We start from the raw sequence: 19,386 nt of genomic DNA, 5'->3' as shown, positions 1-19,386 counted from the left end.
GCTGGGAAGGGGCAGGAACACCAAAAACGGGGAAGAACTTGCTCAAAAATGTGCATTCCGAGGGACGGCATGAAGGCATTCGCCCACAATTGCACGGCACAAGACGTATTCATGTATTTGATTGTGCAATCTCTCGGCCAGGAAATGGCCATGCAAGTCCTTTATACTATCTGCCACCCGAAGGCAGGCATAAGTACCCTTGCGCGTAGGTTCTGCAGCACGGAGGTGGGGTTGCATGTCGGATATAGGGGTGCATGTACATAACCAGGGTTCCAATCTAACTTATGGGTGCGCGCACGCAGTTTAGCGGGGTGCAGGAACGGTTTACCGGGGCTTTGCACACAGATTTCCCAAGTATTTACTGAGTTACGATTATTTATATGCAGGTTGTCGGGGTGCCAGATACAGTTATGGGGGGCCCTGTGCAAGGTCCCCAAGGAGCAGGCTCACTTGCGGGGGACCGCACACATGGCTTGAAGGGTGCATTTACTTGCGCCCGGGGGAGCATGCAAAGGTAGCTGTTCTGGCTGTTTATGCTTTGCGTTTGGGCGTGTCGGGGGTGTTCTGGCCGCGACTTGCGATTACGGTTACTTTGCGCTGTAAATTCCATGAATACACAGGGCGCACATTTTTCATTCTGTTTGCAGGCTCACACAGTGTCCTTCTCTGCGCTTGTCTCTTATGGGATTTCTGCGCACATTTCCATGAATCGGCCCCTGTGTCTTTTTGTACTAAAATCAGCTTCTGAAGGATGAGGGCAGCCAGAGAACTTGCATAACTTGTATGTTCCTTTCATATTCATGCCATCGGTCATTCACTGCCACTCTTGCCACTCACATGAATAATGTTTGGCCGATTAATTGAACTATGAAAATACTATCAAGGGTAAGTTGCCCTTTGACTTTTCTATCCATTAGGCACTTATTAGCACCAATATTGGAATGTGAGGTGGTCTTCACCAATCAACGTTAAAATATTGCAGATGCTGACCGATGTTAGTTATGAGCCGTTTCTTCGAAGGTGATTGGCGAAAACACACCAAATGCCAGCTTCAGATCCATGCCTGCGCTCAACTGCCTCTGGTTAAGTTTTTTGTTTCTGGGGTTCTGATGGCCCGCTTGCTCCCTGGTATGACCCTCTGCTCGCATTTCAATGTTTCTCATTGCACTATGCAGCTGCTGTTCTGACATTACAGCTGTAGTGTTCTGGCTCTCTCCTTCTCCTTTGCTCCTGCAGCCTCCTTGCACTTCATGTTGGAAGCCATGATATTGTATCTCAGTGGAACAAACTTAGATTTAAGAAACTATGCATTGTGTGTAGAGCCTCCAAAGGAAAAGGACATGCATGCATGGAAACTGGCCGCCCACTATAGGCCTTTGATCACACATTCTATTGGGGCCACCAATCTGATTATTACATGGAATGTCCATAAATAGGGCCATTTATCTGTTGTCTTTCTACGTGTCCTATACGGACACCATGTGTTTGTAATTAAGCTCTAGGACACTTTGCATGAGTAGGAGATCTCTGCTAAGGCAGCTGAAGAGGAAAGCCTATGCTGTCGGCACCAACAGATATTGAGGATGCACATTACCACCTCTGCGCTGTCATTAGTGGAATGAATGAGAACGAGGGTGGTGGCTGCACCTTTCTGCCTGGCAACAAGGAGCTTAAATAAGTGCTGCTTCTGCCAATTCTTTGATTTAAGGCTCTAGCAAAGCTAAAGGGGATGCTAGTTAACCTAACTTACGTGAATGCACCGGAAGTAATGACAATATGACTGTTTGATGCTGTAGTGATTCCCAGTTGCCATCGAAATCATTCAATACAGCAGTCTTTACTCTTCTCATGCATTTTTTCAGAAGAGGCGATACACCCATCCAGAAAGATAAGCACAAAAGACATCAAGGAAGTTGACATGGGTCCACATTCAGCAGCAACACAAGCTCCTGACCCCAAGTCAAAGTCACAGACCCTCAAAGGTATGCACCTGCTTGGTGCCATCATTGACAGAGCTGGTGTTGTCAGTATTGTCATTTTAACAGTCACTATAATTCTCAACTTAAACTTAATTTAATTTCTTTATTTAAAAACAGATCATTTGTGTCACTATTGTACATTTGCAATAGTTGATCACACATTATTCAGTTCTTTGCAGCCTGTCCAGCTCTGAGTGCCCAGAGTGTGTGTGCATGTGTGAGTCTGCATGCATCAGTGTGTGTGCATGTGTGATTCTGCATGCCTGCTTGTGTGTGTGTCTGCATGCATGTGTGTGCATGTGCAAGTCTGCATGCCTGCATGTGTGTGCGTCTTCATGTGTGTGTGTGCATGTGTGAGTATGCATGCCTGAATGTGTGTGAGTCTGCATGCCTGCATGTGTGTGTGTCTGCATGTATGTGTGTGTGTGTGCATGTGAGTCTGCATGCCTGCATGTGTGTGTTTGAGTCTGCATGTGTGTGCATGCACGAGTCTACATGCCTGCATGTGTGTGTGTGAGAGAGTGTACGTGCATGTGTATGTGTGTTTGCATGTGTGAGTCTGCATGCCTGCATGTGTGTGTGTCTGCATGTATGTGTTTGTGGTGTGTGTGCATGTCTGTGTAGTCCTCTGTAGTGAATAATAGTGTTGCAACTGGAAAGGTCCCTTCAGGTTCACTGAGTGCCTCAGGCAAAGGGATGAGAATTGTTTCGGAACCCCGCCTTACCCTAAGGCAGTGCACGATCATGCAGTGGTCGTTTTAGTTGTAAGAATTTTAATATCGTTTTTTATCCATAGATACAGCAGAAAAAGACAAGCTTAAGAAGATTTGTTTATCAAAGCCACTGCTGTGCAAAGGTAAGGTGCTTCCACGGTTAAGGAAAGGTTAAGGAAAGGCCATGGATATTGACTCTCACTTTATGTGTTTGCCATCTTCCATTAGGCAGGATCATTGATTGTGCGCAGGAATGTGGAAGTTAAATTAAGGCCATAGAAATGTTACTTACGTTCCTTTGGAAATCATGATAGTGTTATATGTAAGTGATTATAGTGATATAGTGTTTATTAGGCCATTGGGTTTGTGTCACTAATCTAAAGGTCAACACTATGCAAATATGCTACTCATTCTTTGAAGATGAAATGGAATGCATCCTTGATCATTAACATGCACCTTCAAAACAATATTAAACCAAATTATATGTAATCCAACTACGATAATATAATTGACCCGCACAACCCAATAATAACCTTGTAAGAACATTCCCTAAATCAGTGGGAGTCTGAATGTTTATTTGAAGTCACACTGTCTTCCCCCATGTTGCCAATTGCCCGCCCCCCTTCCCTGTTTGCTCCCGGCTCCGTTTTTCTCTGCTTCCCTCACTGTCTTCTTCCCTATAATTGTAAAGTGTGCTGCTGCTTCCTGAAGCTAGGTCCGCGCTCAGTAACTACCCTAATAATAATAATAATAATACTAAAGTCAAAGCTTGGTGAATTCTCCTGCTTCAAACAATTGTTTTGGTTGGTACAACCCCAGCTATCTTTAACATGGACTGTTTTGGACCCTGTGCATCTGAGCTGCAGACTGGGCAATACTCTATTAGCAACCTTCTTCAGGCCTTATAGAGTAATGGCCACCAGCGAGGGGTTTATTGACATTAGTACCCTGGCCCATTAGACCGGGGTACTGATGTGTGTTTTTTGGCTGCGAGACAAGTTGCGTTTCACAAGCTGACAAAAACAAAAGTAAAGAAATGGCTGGCGCGAACTGGAAAACGCAGTCTGTTTTCTCTTTCTGTGGTGGCTATTGTAAGCAAAGAAAAAGGCTGCCATGGAAGGGGAGAAGAGACTACACGTAGCCCCTTGTCTCCTTCCATGGCGACCATTCAAGTAAATAGAAAAAAGTAAACAAGAAAATAGCTGCCATGGAACATTTAGTCCCTTCTCCCTTTCCATGGTGGCCTGAAAAAAGAAACCCAATGAGCGAACAGTGGTGTGAGGGATGCACAACAGCGTGTGCAGGGTTACCGTTTCGTAAGTCTCACAAAAGCACCAATTGGTGCGTTTGGTGCACTAACAATAACCTTTGCCGTGCACTAAATTTCATTATGTCCTGTTTCTGCTCATGCTCCATGCCAACCATCACCTGGAAAGATGGCCAGACACCTTTCCTGGGTGTGGGTGTTTACAACCACATCTGCGTTGTTAAGAGTGCATAGCTTGATGTTTTGCTCACTTTTCTTGTATATATGTTCTTATCATCAATGTTGTGATGCATGTTTCACTGTGTATATAGTTGCTGTTAATGAAGCGGGGGGTTCCAGCATATAGAACCTGGAACCCCTGGGTGCTCTCGAGTGGGCAGGGATTCCAGGTTCTAGGGAAGTTGGTTAGCTGAATGGAGTGAGCTGGGAGGTCGCTACCAAGAACCCTGTTAATTATCCGCAGAGCACTCGTTATGTGTGTCCTTACCTCTTAACAAAGCGTTAAAATCTTTGGAGCTTGAACGAGGTTCCTATAAACCTGTCATTGCCTTCCAAAATGTTGTGTTGGGATCATGTGTCTAAATCCTGAGACATTCAATCCTCTGCCCAGGGACTCACCTTTTGTACCCCCAGATGGCAGACTTACAATTCGTTCCATGCATCCTGATCACCCAGACCCACTTGTATCCTTTACTGGGGATCATAATGCAGTCACAGTCTTTGCCATATCGGTGCTCCTCCACACAGTAGCTTAACCGTCTTTGTGGCCGGGGAGGCCACATTTGGTAGAGAGATGGAGCTCTGCCAAATCAGCTCTCTTTGCTAGTGATGTCTGCTGCCTTCTGTGCATTAACAACTGGTGAAAGCCTTTGTCTGTGGTGGTTTATCTTTCGAATATTTCGGACAACCTAAAAGAGGTCTCTTCCTTTCATTTGTTTCCATGGATACCAGGATCCAACCCTACTCCAAACACCTTCATTGCCAGCAAGTGTTGAATGATGCCTACCAATTTGTTGTGCATTGGAGGAATCATGAGTGCATCCTCTTCACACAACAGCACACACATGAACCCCTACCTCCACTGGAAGTACAGTTCCTCTTATGAAGGCTTCCCATTTAGCCATGTTGAAAACAATGTCACTGTTTCTATTTATCGTGGATGCAGTGAGATGATCTATAATCGAGTGGGTGTTGGTGGGCGATCTTGTGATTTTTTTTTTACCCTGGTCTTGGGTATCTTTCTTTGCAGCAAAGTATTCCAGCCCCAGTGAATCTGTTACCTCAGCTGGCCACAAGATCAAGCTAGAAGTCACCTCTCAATTTCAGAAGAAGCAGGGCAAAGGCACGATTGATGTCTGGTGGCTCTTTGATGACGGAGGTGAGATACTTGTAGAGTTCACAATAGATAGAGAAGGGCCACGACCTATGCCGACCTTGTGCACTGATAATTGTTTTCCAGGGAAAGCCTTGAAAGTTGTTTCATATGGACTGAAGAGGCAGGAGAGAGTGTCCAAACTAGCTTTATTAGCGAGAGTTTGGGGTATTAGTTTTGATATTACAACCATAGAAATTATAGTTCAACATCAAAATGTGTTTATCCCCCAGTCTAAAATGGGTTTTGCATGTGCCAGGTGTGGTTTTGAAGCCAAGTTAGGAAGTCACCTCCTGTCTTGCTTGAATGCCCCCCTTTCCTTTAGAGCCCAAGCTATGCTTTATGTTTTTCAACAAATGTTCCTCTACAAAGTTTAAAAGACAAAATGTATCTAGCAAATAATGGCACAAACTGGACTGCGCTTAATCCCATAAAAATGAAACTGAATAGCTGATGCAGAGGGAAATAGATACTAACATGGCAGTATGACTTTCCATGAGCACACTAATATCCACATGTAGCAAGGAGCAAGCAGGAAATGGAGCCCACCATTTCCAGCACTTACAAGGCTGAGGAGAGGCACAGAGTAGAGATAAGAGTTTTACTGTGCCGACTGCCTCCGCCTTGTCAGTGCACTTCACTTTGGACCTGCATAAGATTTTCATGCAGGCATACAACGAACGGTTTCTATGGAATCTGCCTCGATTTAGCACATGCTCAGAGCAGGCCAATTCCGTAGGCATGGATTAATAATGTATGTATTTATTTAATTAATTTAGTGTGATTTAGTTTTAGCATAAAACTTGACACATAAAAAAATCAAAGATGTAGTCCATACATTGGGCATAAAGATAAAGTAGCACCATTACATTACAGTACATTACATTACTCTGCTCTTTACTTCAAGGTCATATTCATCATCAATTTATAAAATATTAATTCATTATTCCTCTTCCTTACACCAGTGCGTTAACTAAGATAGTCCAAATTTAAAAATACATAATTCATATCCCTAGACACTTAAATGTAAAAATGCATGATTAAAGAGAGAGAATCAGCCATATCAATTTAAAATCATCGTCACCATCAGTATAGCTACTCGTACCTACATTGGGGGAAACAGGAAAGCCATAGAGGAGAGATCTCTTTCTCCTATTAAGTTTCCTTGCGTTCCATTCCCCGCTCTTATATCTTAACATTACCCTGCCAATAAGCCATTTATCACCCCCAGATAGCAGCACATTATATGGATAATTCCTTGGACCTAACATGCATTCAAGGTGCAATAAGGTACTATACCATCTATCACTGTTCCACATTAGGAGAAATCGTCATAATCAATGTTGAGGTTAGTGCAGTTTTAGAAAATGCCTAGGTCACCAAGGGGCTTGAAATTTGAGGACCAGGATCATAACTTAAATATGACGTCAATTACAATGCCCCAACCAGCATTTATACTCATATAGAATGGCTACAGCCATAAAGTAAAAGCATTTCTCAGCCTATTATCAATGTCCACACAGAGGGTATATCAATTCCTATTCCGTAGCTGATATACACCTTTCAACCTCCTTCCAAATTCTGTACAGTGCAATGTGAAGACCCTTATTGTTAGTATTAATAGATTGTTTCCAAAATGAAGGATGCTTGATGGTATCTAGATGGTGGACACATTTGCCTAAATGTAAGATGTACACCTTCCCCAAACAAGAGCGCTCAGTCAAAACATGTGTTGCTGTTTCCGGTAGATCTTTGTTATGGCAGATACCGCAAAATCGATCTTGTACAGGGACAGAGAGTGCTGCACCCACTACACTCAATATCAGTATATGGTTAATATGAAGTAGGAGGATAAGCCTTCTAAGGTGGCGAGAGGGACATATATTCAAATAAGGCTGGACTTTTTTAAACATATACAGGATGTCAGGAATACATGTATAATTTCTTAATGACTCTCGATGGTGTATATTTTCATTCCAGTCCTAACGATCTATGCGATTCCTTAAGGAATATCTCATGTTAGCATACTCGTCCCCCCAATTGGGGTACCAACCCATGTCATGGAACAAAATATTCATACTCTTGCTAAGAGGTGACTTCAACTGTAGTCTAAGTTATGCTTTGGAGTAATAATTGCCACCTGAAAAACATAATTTGCATGCAGTAATTTCTTCACAAAACACGAGAAGAAAACTGAAGAGTAAACAGAAGCATACCCGCTTTTACTCTTCCCTATACCCCTTCATCTTGTACAAGTTTGTTATTGCATGCAAGGGACCCAACAGCACATAAGTACAAATATTGGGGGTCCTCTGCATGCCACTAGCATTTGCTACCAAGTGATCCCTGTTATGTTCAGATAGCAGCAGATCTGGAAAGGTGATAATATCCAGAACTGATAGTTATTGTTGCCAGGATGTCATATTTACTTTGTTTCCAAGTTATGAATTTGTTTGACCGTGCTCTCCATTTTCCCCATTCTCTCTGAAGGATTAACCCTTCTCATTCCCTACTTGCTCACCACAAAGAAGCAGTGGAAGGACTGCAAAATCCGGGTGTTTACGGGTGGTAAAGTCAACACCATCGATGACAGCAAGCGCACGTAAGTCCCTGCTGAAGCAGTATCCGAGAAGACCTTGGTGCTTGAAGATCTAATTTGTTAGATTGGTGTTAATAGTGTGCTTTTATAGGCTTCCTGCTCTGAAATATGTGCGATGGCTATGACAGTCAGGTCCATATCAAGTGGAATTTGTGACAAATAGGGATATTATCAAACCTCAAAAAAGTATTGGGGCTGATTTTTTTTTTCTCTGTCTGCTTATGTTGTGCATTTACCCAAACAGATGTGTTCAGGTATTTACTATCTCAGATTATGTTTGCTGCTGTTTGCCTACTTTAGGAGGATCATAGTAGAAAAATATAGCAGCCCCCTCCTACTTAAACACTTTTGATGACCCCCCTTCACAGTTGTGGAAATCACGGTGAGAAAGGAGGCATTTAAATCTCAAAAGATATGCGATATCTAATAGGATTGCAGAATCTTGCTCTTGCTCCCTTGCTCTCAATGACAAAAAAAAGAACTCCTTATTGTGTCATCTAAAACTATTCAGACTAAATTAGATACCAACTATGCCAGTTTCCCTATCGCAGATAATATTATCCCCGTCCAGAAGAAAGTCAAGACCTTAGGAGTTGTCCTGGATGAAGAACTTTCCATGAAGTCCCATGTTTCCAGCATTAAGTCTAGCTGCGGCCTCATAAACAAGCGAATAGGTTATATTCGCCCATTCATCTCGGAAGAGAACTGTGCCCTCTTGTCCACGGCACTGATTAATTCTAGATTAGACTATTGCAATAGTCTTCTAGCCGGCACTACTGCCTCTAACATCCAATCTTTACAAGTGGCTCAGAACAACGCGGTGCGCAATATCTTCAACCAGTCTCGTCCAGCACACATCTCCACATTTAGGAAAAGACTTCATTGGCTTCTGGTCAAACATCGTATAACACACAAGGTGCTTACCACAACCCACAAATGCCCTAGTCTCAGCAGTCCAACACACCTGTCGGCCCGTATTAGTGCCAAGCCTAACGAGAGAAATCTTCGCTCATCTACCCCTGTTGTCCTCAAACACCCCAAATTTTGAGGCACCACTCTTGATGCACAGGGCCCCCTTCTTTGGAATACACTACCAGCCTGGATACGTCAGATCCAGAGCTATACTGTATTCAAATGCGCCATAAAAACTCACTTCTTCAACCTCGAATAACTCATTGACTCTGTCCTCCTCTACTGCTTCTTGTGCTTGTCTGTCTATGTCTTGTCTTTGTGTGCGCCCTGAGGCCTACGGGCATGTTGGCGCGTTCCAAAAATTAAAATAAATAAATAAAGAATGTATGTACAATACCTGCTTTAAGAAATAGTTTACCTGCTTGGAATAGTTTCCTCGGCCTCCACTCTAGCACGTCACCCATCATGTTGACACCACAAACACAGCTGGCCGTACTGCCTACCTGCACTTAAAAATGTCCAATGTTGGTGGTACTTAAACTATGTATGTCCACTTTTGTATTGCTACGGTGGCTGTTCCATTTACTCTCCTCCACAACCTGGTCAGAATGTTCCTCATACTCACCCCCTTGTAAGAAGCTCACTGCTTCCAGTCAAATCGGATTAATCTATTGTATGTTCTTTTGCTCTTCCTGCATATAAATAAATAAATAAATAAATAAATAACTACGCGGAATTCGGAGCAGAGTTCAGTCTGCCCCAGTCCCTGTTTGGTGTGTGTCTTGAAAGGAACTGCAGCCACGAGCTATGAGTCAAAATTGGTGCCTGTTGCTTTAATTTCAAAGACTGACTTTAAAATCCGACTTCCTGCGTGGAGCGTAGTGCGGAGTTCGGAGCAGAGTTCAGTCTGCCCCAGTCCCTGTTTGGTGTGTGTCTTGAGAGGACCTGCAGCCACGAGCTACGAGTCAAAATTGGTGCCTGTTGCTTTAATTTCAAAGACTGACTTTAAAATCTGACTTCTCACGTGGAGCGCAGTGCAGAGTTCGGAGCAGAGTTCAGTCTGCCCCAGTCCCTGTTTGGTGTGCGTCTTGAGAGGAGCTGCAGCCACGATCTACGAGCTAAGAGTCAAAATTGGTGCCTGTTGCTTTAATTTGAAAGACTGCCTTTAAAATCCGACTTCCCGCGCTGAGTTCAGTCTTCCACAGTCCGCCACAGGAAGCCGAACGGTAATGAAGCGTGTGCAATGGGCCCACAAACGCTCCGGAAGTAGCACCGAAGTAGCTGTTTGGCTGTGGAGCTCTGAGAGGATCCCCAACGTGGTGAGGCCACGCCCCCTTTGCCGCTACAAATGTAGAGCCCTGCGCGCTCCGGAAGTAGCACCGAAGTAGCTGTTTGGCTGTGGAGCTCTGAGAGGATCCCCAACGTGGTGAGGCCACGCCCCCTTTTCCGCTACAAAAGAAGAGCCCCGCGCGCTCTGGCGCGCGCGCTCCGGAAGTAGCACAGAAGTAGCTGTTTGGCTGTGGAGCTCTGAGAGGATCCCCAACGTGGTACGAATCTGCCGCCTTCAACATCACTTCCATGTTACTTTGGACAATTGGACTTTCACTTCTAGGCATTATTGTCAATGCTAATATATTTTTACATTACTACAGTATATTATAGTCCCTAAATATACTGTTATTTTTATTATTTTATTAGGTGAGGCCACGCCCCCTTTGGCGCTACAAAAGTAGAGCCCTGCGCGCTCCGGCGCGCGCTCTCCAGAAGTAGCACCGAAGTAGATGTTTGGCTGTTCGGCTGCGAGCAGCCGAGCTGCCGGCTGCCCTCTGAAAACCCCCTTTCCTTTTTTGAATGCTGCCTTGTCCTTCGAGCGTTTTTTCTTCTTGCAGTATTTTAGGCCTGTAGATTAATTCCTGTACGGCGCTCGCTCTACAAGCATTGGAAGTTCTAGCCCGTTATTCCTTGTGCGCCCAGGTTAATAATCGTACTTACTTCCCTCACTTGCCCCCTTGGTCTGCGTGGGCCTGTTTGATGTGCATGAGCGTCCAGTGTTTGTATTGAAACACCACCTAGTTGCATTAATTCACATCACTGAGAAGTAAGTCTTTATGTTTCCGATTTTGGTTTCCATCAATATACAGCATATGATGACACCATGTGATTAGTGTGACCATTTCTGTTATTATTGCAACTATTGTTATGTGACATTGCTATACATGCGACATTGTTATACTGCCACTTAAGGCCATAAGGAAATCACAACAACCTCTCAACGACAATTTGCGTAGGCTGGTGCAGGTTGGTCGCACCACCGCCTTGCCAATTGTTTTATTTAATCAAAAAAAATATATAGTTGCATAACTTTTGAAACAGTTGTATGTACAGTTAGCAGCTTGTATATCTTTCAAACACTTATATACTGTGGCATACCGCTATCGCCAGCCTAATAGTTAATCTGTCTGGTACCAAGACTGTTCATAGCTTATTTAATATTATCTTAAAGGTACATCTGTACTAATGGTCCCTTGTTTTCTTTTAATTGTGACTGCTGTCTTCTAAATTGCCCTTTAAGCTTTTCTTGTCTTTTTTTGTTCGGATTGCTTACTTGACACTGCTTGACTACCTCATATATCAGTACTAGCAACACGTTTCTTAGTTATTCAATTCTGGCATCATGACCAACCATGCACAGGAACTACAAATGCATAAAACACTGAGGAATAGACGTATATGCATTCCTAAGGTCATCTCACGTGTTCCAATCCAGGAAAACCATATAACTGCCTATTTTGCTAAAAATGCTTTAAAGATGATTGATGAACAAACAACACATTCGGCACATTTGTCTCTATCTGTTTCCAACAACCTTTGTTCTGAAATTGCCGATGAATTGATTACTGAAATTTCTGGTGATTTGGGTTGTGTAAGCTCGAAGCTGTTAAACGATATACTGGGTGGCTCTAATGCCCATAATCACACCCATGTCCCAGAACTACTAGAAGTTACTTTTCCTAAATTATTTAAAGATCAAAATCCAAACCTAGCCATGTCTGTTGTACACGTTAATCCCATCCCGCAAGACATTCATGAGTTGAAAACCAATGCTGTCCCCACTGTGTCCACAGTCGAATCCCCCTCATGTTCTATTGACTTAGCTGCATCAAAACTTGAAGAAATGGAATTGCAATACCTAGGCGAAGACTTAGAAATAACAATTGGAGAACCTCTTGTTACTCCAGCTTTCTTCACGCCTCCAACCAAACCTCCAACTATGCCAGTTCTTCACTAACAGGTCAGACCGAATCCAGACATTTCTACAATTAAACTACAGCCTTCTAGTGATCCCATAATGAACACCTTGCCGCTATTCAAATTTGAATCGATTGGCACATCATCCAAACCCGCTGAAGACCCCCTCACAAAAAGTGTGATTACTGATTGAGGGCCAGGTATCCATAACGGGGAGCTAGATACAAGCATGAACTCAGATGAGAAATTTGATGCGTTAGAAAATCTTCTCACTAGCCTGCTTGACAAATGTTCCCTATTGGAATCCAAAATCGATATCCAATCTTTGCTCTTACATGCAAGCCCGAGAAGAACCTGTGGTACTCAGTGTATGGCTAAACCATTCCTTACGCCTTGTAACTCTAGCCTTACTAAAAAAAAGTCTACTCCAGGTGTACTATTGCCCCAGCATAACTACAGGAAATCCAATCGCGTCTTCCAGGCATTTATGTATCGAAACAAACCTACAAATAAAGGGTCAAAAATGTAAAACACATACAAATCAGCGAAGCACATTTAATACCCTGTTTACTCACAAGGTCACTCATGTTGATCCGGTTGTGACCATTATCAATTCTCCCCAGTCTACGAAACTAGCACCAAATTCTCATAAGGAGTTGGATGTAGCCGCAAAAGAAGGGAAAATAAAGCAAACTAAAACAAACATAAAAAAATGCCAACTCCTGTTGTAGTGCTTCCACCGGTAGAACGGCAGATGACCCTACCTCAAGAGTGGGTCATAGCCACCAAGGGAAAGAAAGATGCTTCCGACCTAACATCTAATTTACATTAAGATAATTCCATGCATCCTTCACAGATGGCTGCTCTTCAACTCACTCAAACTGCTGCGGTTCAATTACAGGCTCCTTTGAATAGATCGTCAATCTTGAAACTATTCCATGAGTTAGTTCCCCTTCATGTCATAACATCCAATGACATTCATCTCGTCGACCAAATCGAGCTTGAGAATCACTATACATCAAATGTGTGTTTTAAACACGATGCTACTCTAACCTATGTTCTCGGCTTTGAGGAACACCTGCTTAATCTTGGCTATATCGCTCAATCCGTCGTGATTCCAATAAACAAGCGCCCTAAGAATAAAATGCGCCCTGACGTTGCTCAGACAACCAAGCAACGTCATCCCGCTTCGGCGATTCTAACAAGAGGACCCAAACCCACTTGTCCAAATGTGACCCAAAAGCAACTACCTGCAAATCCGATTTCTGAGGATCCCTTGTCACTTGGGGCCATCCCTGAGGGCTACTGGCAATGGCTGCCATTGTCCTTCAGGGACCACTTCACTGGGACAAGAAAATGACCTACATATTTTTAATTCCTCTGTTCTTGGAATACACAAGGACATAAACATATGTTCGACGTCAATGGACTTATATGCAACTTTGGGATGTTCCAAATAGTCGCTCTTCAGGAGACATGGCTTACATCTGAGCTCCAAATTGATAACCGTAACACAATTCATGAAGTGGCAATCAAAGGTCTCCTGGGTCGCCCGAAAGGTGGTTTGCTTATATCAGTAGTGAGTCCATGGACGATAGAAAAACTATCCATGTCAACCCCAAACATCTTAATATCTAAGATCATGTATAGGGATACTACCATCATTTTATTTAATATCTATGATCCGCCTAAAATGTCTCTGATCTTAAAAAATCTGAAAGTTATCGATGCTGCATTAAAATACTATTCTCACGACTTTCCGATTTGGATTGTCGGTGATTTCAACACAAAAATAGGTGAAATCTTTCCACTTGTGCAAATGGTAAATGGTGGACAGAACTCTAACCCCATAAATCAAGATTCAAATACACAAGGTAAAAAGTGGCATAGACTACTGCAATCTCACAACATAACCCGCCTAAATGGTTCCACAATGAGTGATCCCTACTTGGGTCCGATGCGTATAGAAGGTTCTTCTGCAGCCACTATTGACTACATCTTCTCGAACACTCTTGGCCTCCCATTGATTAGAGATATGGGAGTTGTGTGTCGCGAGGAGAGTGACCATCTGCCTCTATGTCTCCTTATAGATGTCAAGCACACTATTGATACACTGCCATTGCATGATAAAAACGGGCAGATTCTCTTGAATGAAGGCCAGAACCGTATAGTGAAGAAACGTCATAATATAGCTCAAGCAAACTCTAAGGCTCAACTATTACTACCTTCCTTTATACATCGTTACTCGTCTCCACTGGAGTCCGATGAGAAATTAATTGAGCCCTATTCAGAAACTATGGCTAACATCCAAAGCTCCGCATTAGAGCAACGCTCATACTAATCAGTTATCGAGCGAGTCAACCTTGTGCGATCTATATGCAAAGATAATGATAATGTCATTCAAATCGCAAAAAGGAACCTACGCCTTAATATTAAAAAGTTAGTCCATTCTAACACACAAGTGTCAAATGGCCTATCTATCACAGAACAAATTCGAGTTCTAAAAAAAAGTCACAAAAAGAACTTGAGTTAAAACTGGCAAAAAAATAGCTTGTCTATCCCTACTAGGTGACGGCAATGCAATATGGCACCTATTAGCTAAAAACAAGAGATTTGTCAATAAATTGTATCTACGAGCAATCTTGGGCCGATCATATAGCCCTGACTCTAGGCAGCACTGAGACTGTCGCCATGGCTTTGCCGATTCCCAACTCTCGTTGGGAATGCAAGGCCTCAATCCTAGATGTTATTGCCATTATTGAAAATTTAAAATCATCTCGTGCTGCTGGCCCTGATGGGATATCTAATATGATATTAAAAAGTAATCCACCACTATGGGGCGCTGCTTTGCATATATTATTTGGCCATATAGGCATCCATGGTAACTTACCTAAATCCTGAAAAGCTAGCAATATACTCACCGTACACAAAAAGGGAGCATGGGATATCCCTGCAAACTTTAGAATGCTGGCAATGCTAGATTCGACATCCAAGGTTTTCTCCAAAGTGTTACTTCACGAACTTAACGCTTGGATTGATAAACACAAGATTCTTCCTCCCAATCAGATTGGTTTCCGATCCAAATCTAGTACCCTACACAACCTGCTCATATTAAGCTCAGCAATTGAACATTCTTGGGTGCGGCGGAACTTGGATGTTTACTGTGCTTTCATCGGTTTTTCCGCCGCTTTCGATACGGTATGTAGGAATCATCTATGGTACAAACCAGTCGATTGGGGAATTCCAAGTGGATTGCTTCCGATGTTGATGCTGCTTCACGCTGATACTTCAGTTTCTATTCACTTAAACGCGTTAGGAAAATTATCTAAATCTATGCCCACTAATCGTGGTGTTAAACAGGGCTGTATGGTAGCGGCGACTCTTTTTAATCTATATCTGGCTGATATGATTGCATCTTTTAATTTACATACTGCTAATCCCATCAAAATTAAAAATATAGCCCTGGGATGACTTGCATATGCCAATGACCTCTTACTCCTTGACTATACTCCATCTGGCCTGCAAAATATGCTAAATGCACTCGCCAAATATGCATCTGACAATGGCCTAACTATTAATATATCCAAAAGCAAAATCATGGTCTTCACAAAGAAACTAAGGCCTAAGCGTCTACATTGGTCTTTGGCCGACGTCCAACTGGAGCAAGTCTCCTCTTATAAGTACTTAGGCGTCTTAGTTGATGACAAGCTTAATTGGAACTCCCATTGGGCTGAGGCAAAATTGAAGTGTGAGGTCTCGGTCAATTAACTAAGTGCTTTTATTGGTCGCAATAACGGCTTCAGTGCATCAGCTGTTCTTTCTATTTATAAATTGAAAATAACAGCCATATTGTCCTATACAATAGCCATATGGGGTCACAATTTTAAAACAGCTCTTATTAGATTTGAAGCCAAACTACTCAGGCATCTGTTTCGGTTACCGCAATGTATAAGTATTGAATACCTATATTTAGAGTTCAATATAAAAGGCATTTGGAACGTTTATCTATCCCAATGTATAATGCTCTTCCAGCAGGTGACTACTGTGGTTACTGACACAATCATTTCCCCATACATGAAGGCCTTCTTAAGTTTAGATTCCACCACACCGTGGGGAACAATTGGTCTTTTGAAATGTTATCATAATCATTGGCTATATGAAGGAAGCAGTATTTATGTCTCAGGTAACATCAAACTATGGCTCAAACGAAAATTAAATGCAACTGCTTTCCTGCTAAACATCCTTCACCTAGAAACCTTGACTTCAGCCACTGAGTATTGTCATCATAGAAGGGCCCGTAAATTTATTCCACAATATATACTTGCATATCCGAATATATTTCGAGTATACCTCTTGCTCAAATTTAATGTATCCATAGCTCTATCACCTTCAAGATGGATGAATAAGACAGTCTATAATCACAAATATTGTAGACTATGTGGACATTTGCTGGAGGAGACCTTATACCATCTGATTGTAGTCTGTGAAAGCCTGAATTGCCTTTGTATGAAATATTTTAAATCATACAACAATGCGGCTACGGTGCTAGAAATTCCTTGTCTATGGCTGCAATGTTTACAAGGCAATCACATTAACCTAATATATTTCAGCGTTCGATTTTATCTCCATATTACAGAGATTTTCAACTGTTTAACATAAACCCTTTGTGTAAAGTGTGGATTGTTTTTAAACTGCTGATAATGAAGTTTTTATCTTTTGTAGCTTACATTATGAATGTATTTTACTGTTTTATATGAAATGTTATACAAAGCTTTTGCTACAAGTATATCAAATAAACTTTATCACAAACGCGGAATAGATCTCTACAATATCGACATCTACTCAACAAGGACGCTCATCAAAAGGTGAGCGCACAGCTGGCGATGCCTTGCGAACTAGTGACCGGTCCTATGACCATTGTAACGGCAGTAGTTGATGCATACGATGGTTCTTCATTGGCGGCGTTGGCTGTGGCCGCCTTAAGCCATTGTGTGTTGAGTCATTCAGAGGTCGAGGGTGGTGTTACACGCCCCCGTTTCTCTCCTCCCGAACACGAAGGAGTTGAAACATCGGGCATTTCAGTCACAATGCCGAAGGCGTGTAGACCCCCTCCCTTTCTTCAGTTTACTTGGATACCCGTGATGTTCTGTTTGACTTTAACATCACGGATTCTGACCTGCTGGAAATGCGACTTCCTCTTGATGATGTGTCGGCCGAACAAGAATCATCGGCGCATAGCGTTGCAGATGAAATAAATGCTTCAAGAGTGTTATGTGAAAAAAAAATGAAGTTTCAGTCCGCGGATCAATCAGCCGTCTTCTCTTGTTGGCGAAGAGCACAACACAAACTGGGAAACAAACCCATTCTTTTTTGCCCTCAGAGGTAGTGTCGATAAAGAGTACACCACGCAAAAAATGATTGTAGTTTAAACCAAGAAAAGGCTGTTACCAACAAATCATCAACAGCTCGCTTAACTGAACGGCTGAAAGCTGATTTCTTAACAATGCGTGAGCGACTTAACGCCAGCTTCATACATAAACATGTAAACACGCATGAAAAAAGACTAAAAGACAGTGCTACAAAACAAGAGACTCATATTTCAAACAGAAGTACACCACAGAGGAATGGGCAGACCCCATCTGTAGCATGTGCAAATCTAGATCTGACAAATGGCAGTCAAAACGAAGAAAACGAAAACTGGCGCTTGTTGGGAAAAGTACACAATGATGCTGTTAATAAAATCCCTCGTCTGCGTGTAGAACTGCCTGCTTCTAAAGGGCAATTGGAAAATGATTCAAATAACACAGGGAATATATCAATAGCTGCTGGATTGCAGATCCACAACAACGTGTTAGCAGCAACGTCAATTGCACTTTGACCCTTTTTGAAGTTATGAGTCTCTGAACAACGCTGTGCGAGATCAAGGGTCTTTATTGGTTACAGCAAATAATAAGTTGTTAGCCCTTGAAAAATTCACTGAACATCTTTCCCAAAGACTTGACGATGAAACTGCATCTTCACAACAATGGCAATCACGCTTTAATGAAATAACAAAATGTGAACAACACGTAAAATCTGATCTTAGCGAAGCAGTGATAGAATGCACTAAGTGGATAAAATAATGTTTCTACAAGATCAACTTGTTGCTCTTTTGCACAAAGGTGTGTTTGTAATGACAAAAGAATAACTATGGTGGCTGACGAAGTACAAAATACAAAACAAAAGGGAACTGAAAATCAGACTTGTCACGTATGCAAGGATAAACTTGATGAAAGTGTCTTAAATGTTCCAGAAAGTGAAGTTATAAATAAGATGAAACAGAGTTATAAAATCATTAATCAGAGTGTACCAATGTCGTTGGTTGAAATTCCAACAGCTATTCCAGGAATCGAAGCAGTCTCGATTACAAAGGAAAAAGCAGTAAGCTTAAATCAGGGAGGCCAGAAAGTGAAGGGTCAGCTGGCGCCTATTTCTGAGAAAGTAACTCCTCATATCTCTGAAAGTCTAACTGCAGCAAACAAAGTTTCATTCGGAATTTTCACTGGTGCCGCAAAATCGATCATCACGGCAGTCAAAAACGTGGCGAAACCTTGAGGAAAAAATTTAAACTGTTGAAAAATGCCACGAGACGTCCACCTCTAAAACGAGTATGTTCAAATGAAGCAAAGAAATTCATTCGGAATTTGACCACGCCTCCACGGTTGGACTTATTCGTCAGGAGTGGTAATGTACCTGACAATTCAACAGTGAAATGTACATCTGCAAATGAAACCACTGTGAATTTATTGAATGCTAAGCCCCTAAAAAGAGCGCGAGAAGAACCAGACACCTCTGACGAAGTGAGTTCCGACTCCTCAATTGATTTGTGTAATCTTTCAATATATTCCCTAGATGAAGAGGAAGATACAGTAGAAGCCGAAAGCGATTCTGTTGGCAGTAATCAGGAATCGCATGCAAAATCGTCCAATTCAGGGAAATGTAAGATAGCAGGACACGGCGAGCGTCAAGAAATCTTGTGCAAAAATGGCTTCAATCCAGAAATCAGAGCTAGCTCTGCCTTGAATGAATGGGAAGTCAATCAAAAAGAAATGAAAGCCAAAAAGTAGGAAACATCGTCTCCAAATTAAATCCTAAACAAACAATAGCTCAACAACAAAAACATAAACATCGATCTACTGAGGTCGGCAGGTCACGGTAAGCAGCAGTGAAAAATGGCCTGTGGAAACTTGAGCTGGAAAACATTCTTGAGGAAAAAATGAGGTCAACTTAAACAGGTCAAATGTTATGAAGTTATT

At 42.3% G+C, this 19,386-nt stretch overlaps 1 protein-coding gene across 1 annotated transcript in view; it reads left to right on the top strand.

Moving 5' to 3' along the window:
* Positions 1–19,386, top strand: part of LOC138577272 (solute carrier family 12 member 2-like) — a 953,949-nt gene that overhangs the window by 876,688 nt on the left and 57,875 nt on the right. Inside the window, exons 20-23 of the mRNA XM_069649614.1 lie at positions 1,863–1,982; positions 2,776–2,835; positions 5,209–5,337; positions 7,822–7,933. Coding sequence (XP_069505715.1) covers positions 1,863–1,982; positions 2,776–2,835; positions 5,209–5,337; positions 7,822–7,933 — 421 coding nt within the window. The remainder of the gene's footprint in view (positions 1–1,862; positions 1,983–2,775; positions 2,836–5,208; positions 5,338–7,821; positions 7,934–19,386) is intronic.

This window comes from Ambystoma mexicanum, chromosome 1p, assembly GCF_040938575.1.
Source record: "Ambystoma mexicanum isolate Mex_15411 chromosome 1p, UKY_AmexF1_1, whole genome shotgun sequence".
Lineage (NCBI taxonomy): Eukaryota > Metazoa > Chordata > Amphibia > Caudata > Ambystomatidae > Ambystoma > Ambystoma mexicanum.
Note: the sequence above shows the minus strand (reverse complement) of the source record. Positions and strands in the feature narration are given on the sequence as shown.